This window comes from Opisthocomus hoazin, chromosome 11 (genome assembly GCF_030867145.1).
Source record: "Opisthocomus hoazin isolate bOpiHoa1 chromosome 11, bOpiHoa1.hap1, whole genome shotgun sequence".
Lineage (NCBI taxonomy): Eukaryota > Metazoa > Chordata > Aves > Opisthocomiformes > Opisthocomidae > Opisthocomus > Opisthocomus hoazin.
In genome coordinates, this window is record NC_134424.1 from 24277676 (window position 1) to 24294876 (window position 17201).

Below are 17201 nucleotides of genomic sequence, written 5' to 3' on the forward strand. Positions count from 1 at the left end.
TTTCTTTTTCTTCAGTCTGCTTACATTTATAAAACGCTGGCTATCATTTCTCTACTGCTACTTAAGATACAAGATTATTTTGCTTAAAAATTAGCTAGGGAATATTTCTATGTCTTTCAGGAATAATCTTTGTATTTCATAAGGTCAAGATCTAATTATAACACAGAATGGGTGCTGGGCTTAGGGTTTCTTTCAAACTTTCTAGAAGTAATTGTCTTCATACAATGAGAAATAGTAGTAAGATAAAAAAGCACAATGCAGCTTCAAGCTAAGACCTTACGCCTGCTGACACCGTTCAGAGGTAACAGGTACTCACACTCTACTGCTATCAGTAGAATCTAGAGGTAATATTTTTCTTCTCTGATAAATAGACTAAAAATGCATTTTTGTGCATTTGTGAGACCATGTCCTTGAGTATAGGGATTTCCAGATTTACTAAAGCCCCTTCCGAATGCTCATCTGCCTCTGTCTAAACTCTGACAGTAATCTGACAAAACTTGCCGTTTCAGAATGAAGACTTGCCAGAAAACGGGAGTTCTGCGGAAGTTCCAACACCGTTTGCCTTTGACGTTTTAACGATCACGCCTCTGTCCGCGTTGTCCCGCAGCAGCGCGAGGCACACCTCCCAGAGCACTGCCGGCCAGCCAGGCGCGCAGGGCAGCCGGACAGCCAGCCGCAAGCGCCGGCGCTGCCCAAGCCGGTCCCTGTGCCCTAGGACTGACCGGCGCACGCGTCCGCCGCGCCTGGCTGCTGCTGGGACCAGCTGCTCCACGTCGGGTTAGGAAACCTGCTAGCCACACGTTTCACTGCAATCCACGGCGCTGCTGAAAGGTCCTGCTGCCTCCAGCGCATCTGAAGCCTGTCCACCCCGACGCTGGCTGGGTCTAGAGAGACCCACAGGGAGTGCATTTACTGAGTAAGAACCTCTCTTATGGCCATTTGCTTCTCCAAGTGCTTTAAATATTCCACCTATGTACAGATGGCTCTGAAAGACTCTTCAAAATTATTTCAATGGTAGCTGCAGGCAATACTATGCAAGATCGTAATTAAAATGTGTTTTAATGGCTTTTATACATTACCATATGAGATTTAGTTTTAGCATGTTTACAATTTTACACATTCAGTTGACCCTAAGTGTTTAATTCACAAGATAGTTGTGAACTAATTCTAAACTTTCCAAAAAACTATTTTAAAATTTTATTATGAGCATAATGTTTTTAGTTCGACTGTACAATTTGTTTGACTGCATTAGATAGACAGGTTTTTCAGGCACGCAGAGCACAGTATTTTGATGTGCTACTCTGGATAATCTTCGGCAAAATGTGCCTCGGTTAACCACCAGGCAGCTAGATCTGCACGCTCGGTGTCACAGAAGACAGTCTGCCCAGCATATTTCTTCATTATTCGAGTTTTACTGGAACAGTAACCAAATTGGCCTATCCAGATTATCTATAGCAGCAGCCATGTGATGTCATCTGGAAACCAATCAATGGCTCTCAATTAATTCCTTCAACACCTTCCAACGCTACTGCCCTACGCAAGACTTGAAAATCAGCAGTTCCAGAACCAGTGACCACCGAGGCCATTAAAACACCCGCCTGGCTTTTCTGCAGCCTCCCTGGAGCCTGAACTTCCCGTGCAAGGTTTCAGCCTCACACCTTTATTGCCTTGTCACTCACATGGAAAGCTTCCCGAAAGAAGCACGTTTCCTCCAGGTAAGAATGCAGATGTCAACAGGTCTAAATCATTTTCAGGTGTTATCCTGGACTTGGATCCAACCTTATGATTAGAAGCCAAAACTTCAGACTGAAAAAACAAAAATCCAAGTATGGTTGCTTGAACTAAATCGGGATGTAGTGTACAACATTTGTGGCTCAGTTTTGAATGCACATCTAAAATCTAAAAATGAAATCCAATTCTACTAATTCTGAATATTTGTGGTTTGTTTTTTCTTTAACAGACGGAGTATGTCTTTGGGGGGGCAGCAGGAAAAAAAAAGACAAATCAGAGCACTAATAGTAAACTGTCAAACTGACCTCTTACTGTTCGAAACCAAAATAAATCTATTGCTGTGAAACATGTATGCTTCTATGTAAAGGTGGCAAGCCACTTTTCGTACACCTAAATGTCAGCCTCAACAGAACACACTTGCATGAGTCTGAAGTGGTTCAAATTCTGTCAATGAATTTTCAATTCCTAAGCTCGATTTGTGAAGTGACGAAACATGCACTCCTGCCAGCAGTTTGTCCTGCATGTCGATCTATAGATGTATTTTACTACTCTCGAATCAAATCTGCTGTTGCTCCCTCACGAAACAACTTCTTTACAAAAAGAGAGTGTATACATGTTCCACATATGCAGATAGCTATGGCAACCAAAGATCCGAAGTCCAAAAAAATTTCCAAACTCTCTTCTTCATGTCTGTGTTCCACGTGTAGCATGAGACAGAAAATACAGACGCGGACTTGTGCTGGTTAGGGCTGACACTGACCGGGAATGCAAACAGCCATGTACACCGTGCACACCATCGGCGCAGTTTTCCTCGTGATTTTAAATCTGTGATGAAACAATAAAAAGATGCCCTTCCTGCAGCTCTTACTTTTCATCCGTTACTCCTTGTACCCACCGCTTGTTCGAGGCTCACAAACGGAGCGCTGAGACGGTTCCTTTCCCTGAACCAAGTTCTGTCCAGGCTGCGCACGGGGACGGCACCGCAGGAGAACGCGCAGCAGTGCGGGGACGGTCGGGGACCGCGCATGAAAACGGAGCTGAAGAGGACAGCTTCGGCTCCTCGACTGAAACCGAGGAGGTGGCAGGGCTGGTTTTTAACTTCAGACGGGGAGAGAATTTACTAGAACAGGATAAACGCCCTGTCCTGCTACAGACCGCACCACCGGCTCCAGACACTCGCACAAGGCGTTTCCGTGAGGGCCGCCGGTCCCCCGCCGTTCCCCTGCCCCCGCCGCCGCCCGAGGTGAGCCCTCTCGGCAGCGCCGCGCCGCTCCCCGCGCGGGAGGCGGAGCCAGGGCCCCGCCTCGGCCCATAAAGGCGGGGGTCCCACACCAGGGCCACCATCGGCCGGCGCCCGGAGCCCGCGTCACAACCCCCCGGCTCTGCCCGACCCGGCCGCGCACGCAGGCGCCCGGCAGCTCCCGGGAAGTCGGGACCCGCGTCCGGCGGTGCTGCAGGCGCCATGCACCCGGCGCTGCGCCCCGTGCTGGGCTCCGTGCTCCTGCTCCTCACGCCCCGCGCCCCGGCGGAGGGCTGCAGCTGCGCCCCCGCGCACCCCCAGCAGCTCCTCTGCGACTCGGCCCTCGGTGAGTCCCCGCGCCGCGGGCGATCGGACCCCGCGCCCCGGGCCGCGGGACGGGGCCGCGCCGGGCGGCTCGGCCTCGCCGGGGAGGCCGGCACGGCGGCTGCCGGGACCCCCCTCGGAGGGGCTGCGGGGGGAAGCGCGAGCGGCTGGCCGGCTCTTCTTGCGTTTCCAGAAGGTTACGAGTTGTTGAAATTGCTGTGGTTTGGTTTCTTTTTTTGAATAGGTTACAAACGGTGGAAATTGCTGTATTATGATTTTTTTAATAGGAACGGCTTCTATGTTAGCTCTATATTATATTATATATATTATATATATTATCTATGTTAAGCAGGGAAGTATACCTGAACTTTCCTATGGCTGCTGTTCACAGTATCTGCAATAGAATATTCTATCCAAATGCGTCTGCTACGTGTGAACTATGCACAGAGATATTTTCTATAGCGTTTTGGGGATAAAAACGAAAAGAGAAAAAAATCCAAATAAAAGTCCCCGATGGAAACATGCTGAAACACTTGATCTTTGTTCTGCTATACTACAACTTCTTTAACTGGTTGTTGGGGTTTTTTCGTCATTTTCCAAAAATACTTGAGCAGCAAACTGACGGGCCCTCTATTTTCCGCAGAGACTGGCTGCGGCCGCCCCGTACCAACGCAGCCTCCTGGCCTTTGGGAGAGCCGTGTTTCAGGACAGTCACTCAGCGCGGTGGCTGCCAAACAACTCCCAGAAAGAAACCAAAGATCTCGAAATTGCACTGCGTGGGGATAAGAAAATGTGACATTTTGCAGTCTTTTGATTTCCTGAGCTCCAGCTAAGGCTGGTTAGCTTCCCTCCAGTGTGAGCAGCAAATGCAGAACAGGAGTTTCCAAAGTGTCAGGAAATTAGCATCTCCATGGGGCAGGCAGCACCTTCTGCATACTGATTCCCTGCTTTTGTCCCCTGGCAGAAAACCTTTGTAGCCACGACAAACGCCCAGCTCTGTTTGTGGCCATCAGTTAAATTGTTCTTTCATCTGCTGGTGTCAAGCAATCCTTTTCATTAAGTTACCTACACCAGGAATTACAAACGCCGGGTTGTTTAAGGTGTGAAAGCAAACAGCAGTTAAGCTACCAGGAGCTCAACTACATGTGCGCACATTTACCTGCATTAGTTCCTGTGCAGAAGAAAGTGATGGTTTTTCAGTAGACTTCATGTAGAGATTTTCCCAAATAAACAATTCCACAGCATAGAGGAACCTCAAAATCCTCACTGTGAGCCATCTTCCGTAGGGAACCCATTCTGGCCATTCTTATGACGTGTATTAAGACTTCTTCCATTCTTAGGTACATTTTACAAATGGTAGCTATATGCTACTTTTCATCTGTTGTTAAATACTGAAGATTGTAAAACAAAAGTACTTTGTATTTGGACTTGATGCTCAAGCTCTCATTTACCTAAATATTCCTGTTAAAGTAAACTTTACCTTTTGGCTAAGGAATGTTTATATCAAGGATCCCCTTGTTTAATATTTATAATTTTAAAATAGCTTTTCTATATATTGCAAAATGCTAGAGATGTAGATGTTCAGTCATATAAATAGGTCTATACATACTTTTAGATATGAACTTGCACATATGTACACATAAAACCTGCTCTAAGCACTTCTGGATGAATTATTTGATTTGCTCTGACCACAGTACCTTGCCTAAGCAGAGCAAAATTAAAGGAGCTGGGGATCGGTGGAGCTGCCTGCCCTGTGGCAAACCCCACCAACCAGCCTGGCAAAGGCAGCGGGCTGGGGCTGCCCTGGGGAAGGGCACAGCACCATCCCCCGGGAACGCCCCAGGACCAGAGGCACTGTGAAACCCAGGCCATGCTGTTAAGCATCCCCGGCGGCAGCAACCTCTTGTTAATATCACTGTACTTACAGATATATTTTTTTTACGATTTAAGAAGATTAAATTGAAGATCTGTACTTAAATTTCAACATTTTTATACTTCCAAAAGATTGCTAAACAAAAAAAGGGACAGCTCTTTAGCTACCCAAATCTACAGGAGTAGAGTGCCAATCCAGCTATTGGCTGAGACTATTCAATTTTTTTCAGTTATTTTTAAGTTCATCCATCTCTGTACCCACAAACACATTCAAGTATTTCCTTGCAGAATAAAACCCTAGCACATCTTAAAAAAAGGAACCACGCCATGCCTCTAAATTCCACAGTTCAAACTGAGACCTCGTCTCCGTCTACTTGCAGAGCTACCAGCCACTGTGCGTGCTGCAGTTACTGCATCATGGCTCACAGAATCACAGAATGGTAGGGGTTGGCACGGACCTCTGTGGGTCATCTAGTCCAACCCTCCTGCTGAAGCAGGGTCACCTACAGTAGGCTGTAGAGGACCTTGTCCAGGCGGGTCTGGAATATCTCCAGAGAAGGAGACTCCACAGCCTCCCTGGGCAGCCTGGGCCAGGGCTCCATCACCCTCAGAGGGAAGAAGTTCTTCCTTGGGTTCAGCTGGAGCTTCCTCTGCTTCAGTTTGTGCCCGCTGCCCCTCAGTTTCACTTTCTGTAACGTTTTTAATCTCCTTTAAGATCACTTGTGATTTGGGCGGAGTGAAAATGGAGGTGGAGGGGGTTGAACCAACAGACATCTCTTGAGCCTCTAACTGAATGTGCGAAGCCACTCAGAAACCTCAGTGTTTATGTGAGATACCCAAGAGAAAAAACAAGCAGAGAAATTAAATCACTCTGGGAGAAGCTCTGTTCACTTGCACCGTTCTTCACATGATCAGTGCTGTGACACTTGGTCTTTTACTGCCAGGAGGCTTTTGTGGCTTTCCTGTCCTTCTAAACACCCACAGCTACCAACCCCCCTGAGTACCCTGGCAGGAATAACTGCTGGCCCTGGGGGAGCCGCGCGCGCCTGGTCCTGCAGGGTGCTGGCTCGAAGACGGGCAGCGCCCGGGCGCAGAGCCTGCCGGCGTCGCGTGGTCGAGCACCGCCTGAGGGCGATAACGCGGGCAGCAGGTCCGGCTGAGCGCTGGGCCAGTCCTGCCACGCGCCTGACCTCGGGCTTGCTCATCTTACCACTTCGCCTTGAGAGGACGGGATTTTGAACAAATCCGAGCAGCTTTCACGCGCTTCGCAGTAGTTTTGGATTTCACTTCCGAGAGAGGTGAATCCCCACTTGTAGGAAGGGCCTAGCACCAGGAAGACAGAATCACAGAATGTTTGGGGTTGGCACGGACCTCTGTGGGTCACCCAGCCCAACCCCCTGCTGAAGCAGGGTCACCCAGAGCAGGCTGCACAGTACCTTCTCCAGGCAGGTCTGGAATATCTCCAGAGAAGGAGACTCCACAACCTCCCTGGGCAGCCTGTGCCAGTGCTCCATCACCCTCAGAGGGAAGAAGTTCTTCCTCATCTTCAGCTGGAACTTCCTCTGCTTCGGTTTGTGCCCGTTGCCCCTTGTCCTGTCACTGGGCACTACTGAAAAGAGTCTGGCCCCATCCTCCTGACACCCACCCTGCAGATGTTTCTAAGTATATATTAGGTCCCCTCGCAGACTTCTCTTCTTCAGGCTGAACACCTTCTGTGTTAAAAGGGAGACACCTTCCTTCTGTGTTCTTCTAAATGGTGCTGAGGCCATCCCTGAAACGTGCTGAATGCCCTCAAACCCCAGCAAACACCCACCCTTCTCTGGAGAACTTCCCCCAGCAATGGCGACGGGAGGTTTACTGGACAGCAGGTCCCCACACCGCGCTGCTAATGACCGGTGCTGACCCCCGGCCCCGCCACGGCATCCAGCACGCCGTCTCCTTGCAGAAATGAAAAGCAAGGAGGACATACTGCTTAACACTTCAAATTCAGCAGCCAGGCACCATAGTTTCAAGCCAATGCAAGAAAATTCCTCTGATAATGGGTTTTTTGGAGAGAAACCATGGATGCAATTGAGTTTATCGGACAGTGTCAAGAGATTTACCCTTTTGCCACTGACTTCAGTCTTCCTGGACTCAATTCTAAACCAATGTTTACATCAAATCAGACAATCTGTAGAGAGAAACGGTGTATGTGGAGAGGACCAATTCCTTTCTAAAGTCTGTCACTTTCTAATTCACGCTGTTCTTTCCCCCTTAGGCATAAGCAAGGTTATTTTTCGGACAGTAGGACGAATACGTAAATGCTTTGTGTTTCTCAGCTATGTAACACCAGCACCCTACCTTTAAAGCTAGATGTATGCTTTCCGATTTAAAGTGCCTCGTAGTTGCTGTTTTTTCTTAAACACCTATCGAAAATGATATTTTTACTGAATATTGGGCACCACACTCCAACAGAAATGACCAACAGCTTTTGAGTACAAATAAATATACAATATAGCTTCAGAGAGTAGTTCTCTAGTTTTGATGAAGAGCAGAACATATCAAAGTACGATGGAAATTTTGCAGCTGGAGCTTGGCAGCATTTTCAGCCTGTTAAAATCTCGTAAGATCACTGAGATCAGGCATTAGAAAGATATGCCAGATGATATACTAAATTTTAACCACATTTAAAAGTAACAGTAAAAAAATTATGTAAACACATCAGAATTGAGTTTTCAAAGTCAGCTCCTCTGGCATAAAATTATAATATGCTATTTCTTTATTACTGAATCTCATATTAAAACTTTCATGGCTCAGTGTCCCATGACTTCACCTCTTTGCAATATAATATCTAGTTTTGTGCTGGAATGGATTAATTTGTACATCATTAGAGTGGGAAGTAACTTTTGTCTGATGGGGAGAATCAGCACTGGAAAAAGTATTAGAAATGTAGACAGTACTTCTTCCAAGTTAGGGGAGAAAAGGTGAACGTTGAAATTAAAGCAGACTTTATCTTTTATTGTTACTGTATTAACGTTATGCGTACTCACCACGTTCTTAATCTCATAGAGTCTGCTTGCTGTGAGCAGTGTGATTATGCGGATACTGATTACCCGCATGTTTAGGTCGATAAGCACCTTCAGTGGGGGTTTTGACACACAGTTAAGCATCTGTGTAATTAATCTTCATGTGTTTGGGAGTACAGTGTTCATACAAAGAGTAATAACCATGCCACGTAACAAAAGACCATTAAAGACAGGGATGCAACAGGCCTTAGTGTTCCGTGAGGGTTTCAACAGAGTCCCATGAAAAGACCCCGACTCTTGACGCCGTTGCTTGAGGGAATGGGCAAGAGAGCCTCACCGTAGCGGCTGTCGGCAGAGCCGGGCAGCATCCCAGGTCACCGGCCGTGCTTTCCGACACCGCCTCACGTAGCTCACGGCTTGGAGTGGCCTACGGTCTTCTAGCCTTCTCCTCCGTAACAGGGAAAGATCCTAGCCCTTGGCATATGATCGGCTTTCGTACTGTTCTCCTGCCAAACGGAGGCAGATCTTACCGCTGCAGAGCAACGTCCTTCCTCTTGAGCGGCAACCAGTGACAGTAACGCAGAGGCGTATTTCTAGCACAGCTTCTCACTGACTGGAAAGGATTATGCAGCTACCACTGCTCAGGGGTCTCACACAGAAACTAAAGCTGAGTTTCTGTTCCATGAACTGTGAATTCAATTATAGAAATCATGTACTGGAATTTAGCTGCTTTACTTCTCTCTCCAACGACAGGAAAAGCACAGCACCTGAGCATGATTCTTGCAAGAATTACTACCAGAAAGAAGATGCGAGACTGCATTATTGCCACTGAAAGAGCATGCTGCCACAACAACTATTTGCAGAACCCTAATTATATCAACCAGGGAATCACCTTAAAACCAGCCAGAAATCATACTGATTTCAAAAGTACTGTTATGCCTATTTGGTAGGTTCAGTGCAGAGGTGCTGAAAGTGAGATCATTCTCTTACCCTCCTGTCCTCAGCAAGTGGCTGAGAAAAGCTGAATTCCAGTCTGATGCTCAGTAGAGTCCCACAGGTGTTCAGAAAGTAGTGTTGGTATGGAGGAATCATTAACAGTCACACCCTTCCCAATGTCCACATTTTGTTACATGACTAGTATTAAGTTCATTAACAAAAATTACTGAGAAAAAGACATCTTACCCTTAACTCACATTTCAATAGACCTGTAAATACCAAAACTGCCTTACACCTATTTTGGCTGTACAGCGTCCTACCAAAGTCAGTCATACAAAAGGGGACACGTTTCTTCACCTCTCTAAGCATGAAAGAAATACACAGCAATTTTCATTACTTGTTCCTTACGCATACTGTTATACACATTAATAGCATTTTCAAATGAAATTCTAAAAGCCCTAGGTGACATGAATCCTAGGAAGTTACCTAGTTTAAAGTAGGTATGCTGCACTTAGAGTGAAGCTCTTAACAAAGAAAAATCTCTGGTGCCCTGCAAAGGCCCATCACTGATAGAAACGCCTGCGTCTTACAATGAAGTTATAATTGCAGTACATTTAAATTTCTTGGCATCATAGCCTGAAACTTCTAAATGTTTTCAAAAATGAAAAAAATGACTGCACTGACTGCAGAGATGCTGCGCTGCTAATCAGTGCTTAAAACTACACATATTTGTACCTACCTGTCTTTGCTGAACATTCAACAAAGCACCTCAATATCCCCGCTCAGTGAACTGTTGGAGATGCTGCTACGGGAACAGCAGTTGAAGTCCTTCCATTTGCAGCTAACATCTACCAGCGTGTTAGTGAAACAGCTTCCTAGCACAAAGACTGAATTTCCTGCTTGGGAGGAGGAAGTGTTACCCAAGTCAGATCCACAAATAACCTTATATCTACTTGAGGTTTGCAGACAGAAGCAAACATTTCGAGAACTTACTCCAAAATTCTACGTCTAGTTAGCTTCCTAACTTACTTTTCAGTTCTGAATGTAAGACCTGAGCTGCACTGCCAATATTGTGCAACTCTAAGAAATAATTTCCAACCTTCTGTAATGACTGTTCTTCAGAACCCTGCCACTGACGCGTGAAAATGGGGCTCAGTCTGGAAAAATGCAGTCACTCGCCTCTCCTTCCCCTGCTGAACTTTTTCATGGCAGCGTTCCCAACGGCTTGAAAGTTGTAGCTGTAAAACGAGGGGGCATCATGCAACTGAGCAACAGGACAGAATCTGAAGGAGACGAACCCACTGAGCACAACACTCCTGTCCATCAGAACGTAGATGACAACTGTCAAATAATTTGGCTTTAGTGAAAAAAACCAGAGCAGAGTATTATGTAGTAAAATGAAACCTCAGAAGAATATGCTAATTGCCTGATCTAGAAGTAACTCAGTGACACTGACTCCTTGCTGAGTATGTTCTAAACGCAGGGTAAGAAAATGCAGGAACCGTGTCACTTTTATATGTTTACATTTTTAAGCGTGCATTAGAGTGCCGAGAAACTAAACCCACTTGATTTCAAAAACAACATTCTACGCACGCTGTGTGGAAAACAAAATGCAAGCTTAGAAACACAGATTAAATAATACAAAACACAGAACATGAAAGACTGCCAAACTCTTAATCCTATCAATCTACTGACTTTAATCTCTTGCTTTCTCATTAAAAAGTGTTTCAGTAGAGTGGGGTTTCTTCCACACAGAGGAAGGGGTACGCAGCTCTGAATGGAAATCTACAATAACATTATGTATGTTGTCTGCGGACTTGAGAGTATAAAGAGAGTGTTATTCTTCAGCTGAAATTAGGCAGATGTCGATTACTAGTCAAATGATGTGGTATTTGAGGCTTGTGAAGCAGGGAGAAATATTTCTAGTAACATGAGTAGCAGCTGTAAAAACAGTGCAGAAAAATAAAACTGACCTTGAACAACATTAGGAAATCACGCTATTTTTTAGGTACTCTTTAAGTTAAAAGAATACCACACATCTGTTAAAAATACACTCACCTCTTCTATTTGAAAGTTTATAAAAACTAGATTTAAAAACCTCACTCCCATAAATTGAATGTACTGTTCTAATTAAAAAAAAAAAAAAAAATCACGTAATCTTCTGGTTTAACAAGGAAGCCAAACCTGATCCACTCTTGCCTTCAGCACAAGGAATTTCTGTATCCCAAGCCAAAAACACACAGAGATTCACAAAATCCTGACCCACCTGAAAGTCCTAATGAGCTTAAACACAGGCCTCCTACCTTCTGAAAGCCTCAAACGAAACTGCATTTTGGATGCAGACCAGCAGAGCTTTGTGTCAATAAAACACAAAAGAGTAATCAAATTCTGCAAATGATTAATGCTGAAAAACAATACAGTGCAAATTAATATCCATATGAAATGGTGATAAAATAATACTTGGTGTTTGTTTTATCAGCTTCAGAAGTATTAATGGGTTTTTCTTCAAGATGGTGAGTTTCTGGAATGCAGTACTTTTTTCTGAATAAAAATGCCATGAATAATAGTGAACAATGAAATCTACTCATCATCTAGAAAAGAAAGGTGTTTCACTGCTGTCTTGTGTAACTAAAAGATATGCGCAGTGGCTAGCAGGTATCCTGAAGCTTGCATAGTAATTCAGAAATCAACGCTGCAAAAGAATGTCTCCTTCACGCTGTAAGCACCAGAAGCACAAACTGTGTGGAACACCTGCCCTGCATGGCTGTGACAACACCAGGCACTGAAAAATGTGCCAGATTCAGCCTCAAAGCAGTGCATCGTTGTGTCTCTCTCATCGCCACACCGGTGGCACCATCAGTCAGTTGGCAGCACTCCTGTGGGAATCCAGGATTCTCTCTGACCTCCCACGAACACTGCACCAACCATTTGGACAAAATGCATCGGCGTTCATCCAGTACCTAGACCCTAGACTCAACTTCTAACCTCTCCCCCTTCCCAAGGTCTAGACTCTTCTGCATACCAAGTAAAATACACGTGAGTACTAGGAAACTATTTTTCAGAGGCGATGATGGTGGCCAGCAAATTTTGGTTAAAAAAACCCCAAACCCCACAATAAAACCAATTGCTGGTGAAGCATCTGGACACCCATGGCAGAAGTGGTCTCCAGCTGACTGGAGGTGCTTGACATAGAAAGCATTATGGCCATTGTAAACCATTTATATATATATATACATATATATAAGCAATAGAAGAACAGAATGAAACAGACATTTTCCATTAAAAGGACAGAAGTTAAACCACATGGATGCCAAATTCTTCTTTAAAGAAGTTAAAAACCAGTAAAACAATGAACAGAGGATGAAGCCCTTTCAGTGTTCCAGTAAATTCCTAACAACCAGATTCTGAAAGATCAGAACTCAAATTGAGTCCGTTTTGAAACGTGCAAGTTGCCTAGGAGTTTAACTCGGGTTGCTTGCCGTAAACAAAGGTACGGATTTACACGCCTCCAAGTTGAAAACCAAATAACCAACGCAGTAAAATGTAATTTTTGCAAACACAGAGCACTGACCTTCTCACATGCAGTACAGATCATCTCAAACCAAAATACGTGAAAGGGAGTTACAGCACTGGCAGAGCCTTTTTTTGGACTCAGACCAGAGAAAAATGAAGAAAATCATAAATGGGAACAGGATAAAAACCAGTGGCATTTTTATGAGACTACAGTTGGCAAATCCTTCAGTATGAACAGAGAAATCTGCTGCTAAGGCACGTACTTTGAAAAGGCCTGAAACATTTCAGGTTAAGGGCAACTGACTAAGCCATAACATTACTTTCCCGGTACTAGCACTCGATAGCATTACTCATTGCTTTGTCTCCTTAAAACAGAGCAGACCTGAGCCCTGCTCCAAGAGACACAGGCGACACGCAAAGATTTCCACAGCTACTCACCACATCGATGGATACGCTTGTTCCCTTGCTCAGTGCACAGTGTGCGAACGCTCAAGGACCCGTACGCAGTACAGACACCTCTACCGTATTTCACACCTCTCTTTTTCAGCGATTTCAAATAACTGAGACAGCATTACTGCTAATGCTGACACACGCAGATCAAACCCTGAGATGCAAATTTAAGGAAAAAAAAATATCTTCATTCTCCTAAAAATTATTTCTAAGTATCTAAAATAATCTGCTTTTAAAATATCAGAGGGTATGTAAAGCTACATGTTAGGTATTTAATTACTTATTTTAAAACATTATTTTAATGTCACTCAATAACTTTTGTCTTCTTCTGGATACAGTGTCCTCTTTGGCAGCATTAGCGATACCTGTAGGTTAAGCAAAAGTTACGATGCTCCTTTTTTCTTCATTGGCAAAACTCAAAGCTTTACAACACACAAACATGTCACGTAAGTCTGTTACACGACTGCAAAACCTGGCATATTTAGTTAAAAATAAGGCAGAGTTGCCTAGGGAAAGCGGTAATGCTGCACAGACAGGACAGCTGCTCTGAAGCACGGAGTAACTTTTACAACCTCTCGTACATCTTTGAACTTGTGTAAGCAATACAAATCAGCAGCCAACAGGCACTATTTCATTATTTACAATTCTATCCAAGCTATCTATTGTATCTTTTCTACTCTGTGCAGTTTGTCTTTAAAGTGGATTTATTAATTTTTGTCTGTTATGACAAATTCTGTGCACATTCCTCTTCCTTTCTGAGGTTAAGATTGTTCTCCTTCACCTGCTCTTTTCCCTCTCCGCAAGAACAGTTAAGCATATCAAATATCTAGTTTCCAGTCTAATGAATAGTGGTTTTTTTTTGGTCACATCTCTGTACTCATGGAAGCCGAGTATTCAAAACTGTGTTCCTTGGTTCCTCTGGCAGCTTTGATAGCATTACTCGCAGTATTCTTCTTCCAGAGACCAAGAGTTTGTAAGATTGCGCCATAATATACCGGGTAGAGCATCTATGGCATCTAGACACAAAGAAAGCAAATGCACTAGTGTGTCTATACCCTATCTTCGGACTTCATCTTGGACTCCTAGCATCATTTTACCACAGCTTGAGTTTGGGTGAATATGACGGACGAGGCCAGTTCTGCCTGCCAATGTTTAGCTAGTTTGCTTTCTTGTTGCTGACGTTTAAATTCCTGGCCAGTCACAGACAGACGCCTGACAAACTGGAAGCAAATCTGACCCACAATTCTGCATGCTGGGCAGCCTCCTCTAAATGTAAAAATCCCACCTGGAGCAGCTCTTTGGCTGTAAGGATGAATGAATTCCTTCCGTGATTTCAGACTTCCCCTCCTCTCCAGTCTCACCCTGAATCTGCTGAGTGAACTCACTCCCGGGGCACCGCTGAAGATCTCGGTACCAGATCTGCTCCCACTCTTCTCTTACAGACTACAAAGTCTTTTAGCACTTCTGTACTGCAAGGAGGGGATGGTCCTGGATTGTGTGGATCACTAACAGAGAAGGAGTGACAGGGTGCTAATAGACCCCTTTCTTAATCCTAGAGGTGAATACTCTGAAGACAATCACTTGTCCTTTGGGTGCCAATGTTCGGGAGCAGACAGCTCTTGGCTTGGTGTTGTTCTGGCTGGAATGTAACCTGCAGCACTACAACTGTACTGCAGTCTCTAGTTATTGCAGAGTAGTTTATGCCAACATTCAGAATAAAGTCATCAGTATTATACCACTGATTAGTTCATGCATCAATTCTGGAACTTTCCTTTATGATACCACAAAATAAATACAGGCATATAAAACTGAGAAAGCCTTTTATAGTTCATTTAAATCAGCAGTCTATGTTCTTAAAAGCAGAGAGGTGTACCTTTCATTAGCTGGTGTGAAGTTGTATCAGCACTGGTAAGAATGACTAACAAGTAAACTGAGAATGCATTTCTATGAATTTCTATTTTCATACACCCAACTACATGACCTGTGTTGATCATCCCCATTTCATAGGGAGAGCTACAAAAAAAGCGTACACACACAAAAGAGTATATGTGCAGTTTTACAAATGTTTCATAGCAAGCCCTTCCCCTCGCCACCATTCAAAATGCAGAGGCGAGATCTCAGAACGGAGGAAAAAGAACACACCTGACAGTAATACGAGCCTGTCAGCACAGGAACAGAAAAAGCCCTTTCACATACCAACCCCATATGGCCTGCAAAGCCCAGGTTCATTCCAGTTGTGTCCTGGTTTACCATGCAATTACTTTAGACAGCTGGACCTAGAAACTTGACTTGAGCTTCAGAAAAACAACGTGGATTCTCTTCTCCTGAATGTTCTTTTGATAGATGGTTGCAGTGAGCGTATAAACCCGCAACGCACTAGAGCCACTGCCATATTCTACCCGTGTTGTCTGGAGCCTATGGTCAGAGCAGCAGAGCTGCTGACAGGCAGGCACAGGAGCGACTGCAGAAGAACCACTGCAGTTTCTGCAACAGCGGCATTTACTTCCTTTGGGTATCTAAAATAGCATTGCATGTCACAAAGGTGTTTGCAGTAAGGCAAAAGGCAGCAGCGGCAAATCTCTCTCATTCATCTCTCTCGAGAAAAAAGAGTCTACATACAGGCTTTTGGTAAGAAAAAAACCACCACCCCACCCCTCCAAAAAAACCCAACAAAAAGACCTCTGGAGAAGAAGAATTTTTGAATTGAAACGTCAAGTTTTGACCAAACTCCAGGTCTCTGTGGTTAATTCTCCGGCAGTTGTCATGGTGGTAGTTCCCCTTGAGCCATATTCCGGGTGTGATCCTCCAGGAATTGTGACATTTACGTAGCAAGTTTAAGCTACTGCACCCCAAAAAGGAAAAAACATTCTGATAGATAGGTAGAAGTCTTTTATGGCCTCAAGTTGTGTCACGGGAGGTTTAGATTGGACATCAGGAAAAATTTCCTTACTGGAAGAGTGGTCAGGCATTGCAACAGGCTGCCCAGGGAAGCAGGTGGTGTTCAAAAACCGTGTAGATGTGTCACTTCAGGACATAGTTTAGCAGGCACGGTGGTGATGGGTTGACAGTTTGACCTGGTCATCTTAGAGGTCTTTCCCAACCTTAATGATTCTATGATTCTGTGACAAATCATCTTACAGCAGGAGGTAGAGCAGAAACAGCTGCAGGCTGTGTATGGAACGTTTTCATTTTGGTGAAACGACATACTTTTCCACACAAAAGTTCATCTGAATATAGGGGCCTTCAAAATTATGTATATAAATATTTTGTGTCCATAGTTCTGCTTTATTTCATATTGCATACTCTGACTGACATGTAATTTCAGAAAAACTCTTTTGTTTTCTATTTTTGCACATTTGGATGCTTTCTTCTATCTGTTCCCACAAATATTTGGGATGCTGTCCTCAACCCATCCACATAACATCACATTTCTATTTAGATTCCTCTCCTTGTGCCACTTCTTCCTTGTCCCTACAAGAGCAATAGTGCCTGGCACAGCCTGACTGAAGTGTCGAACACTAAAGAGACAGGTAGAAATAACTGCTCAAAAATCACTCCTCATATTTTAGGTAAATAAATGAAAGGGCTAAACTGAGGCAATAAAATATAAGGAAAAAACCACGACCTGCATGAGTCATTATCGCAACCTTGTTTGCAACTTTGTAGTAACTTACATCTTTCTTTTCCTGTCAACGTAGTTTTTAAAGTCTCATTTCAAGGTTTTTGTAACAAAGCTAATTCTGATTATAAACTTGTGTACGATACAAAATAAACTTTCCCAATTTCTTGAAAGACTGCTTAAAAGCGATGAATGAAATTTAGATTGAGATAGCTATGCCATAGTCTGCAAACACAGTCTGAAACAAACTGGAGGCTACAGCTGAAACAGAGCTTCTTCCTCAAGATGCCTGTTTGAAGGATCCCAGTTCTGATTCCAAATCTCAAAAGAGATCTAATTATCCGTACATGTCAGGACTCACTGCTCTTACTTTCTTAATGAGGGCTAACCTACCCCAATCAGCAAGAATATTTAGCAGAAAGGATGGAGAAGATATACAACCTGTGTTCATCGTCTCGGCAGCTCCCTGCTTTTGCTGCCATGACAATGACCAGGTGCCGCTTCCACAATG

General features: G+C 44.3%; 2 protein-coding genes across 2 annotated transcripts in view; one reads left to right on the forward strand and one right to left on the reverse strand.

Annotated features, from left to right (window-relative positions):
- Positions 1-17201, reverse strand: part of SYN2 (synapsin II) — a 206353-nt gene that overhangs the window by 65030 nt on the left and 124122 nt on the right. The window lies entirely within an intron of this gene.
- The window catches only part of TIMP4 (TIMP metallopeptidase inhibitor 4), a 29231-nt gene continuing 15061 nt past the window's right edge, over positions 3032-17201 (forward strand). The window contains exon 1 of the mRNA XM_075432662.1: positions 3032-3317. Coding sequence (XP_075288777.1) covers positions 3194-3317 — 124 coding nt within the window. The 5' untranslated portion in view covers positions 3032-3193. The remainder of the gene's footprint in view (positions 3318-17201) is intronic.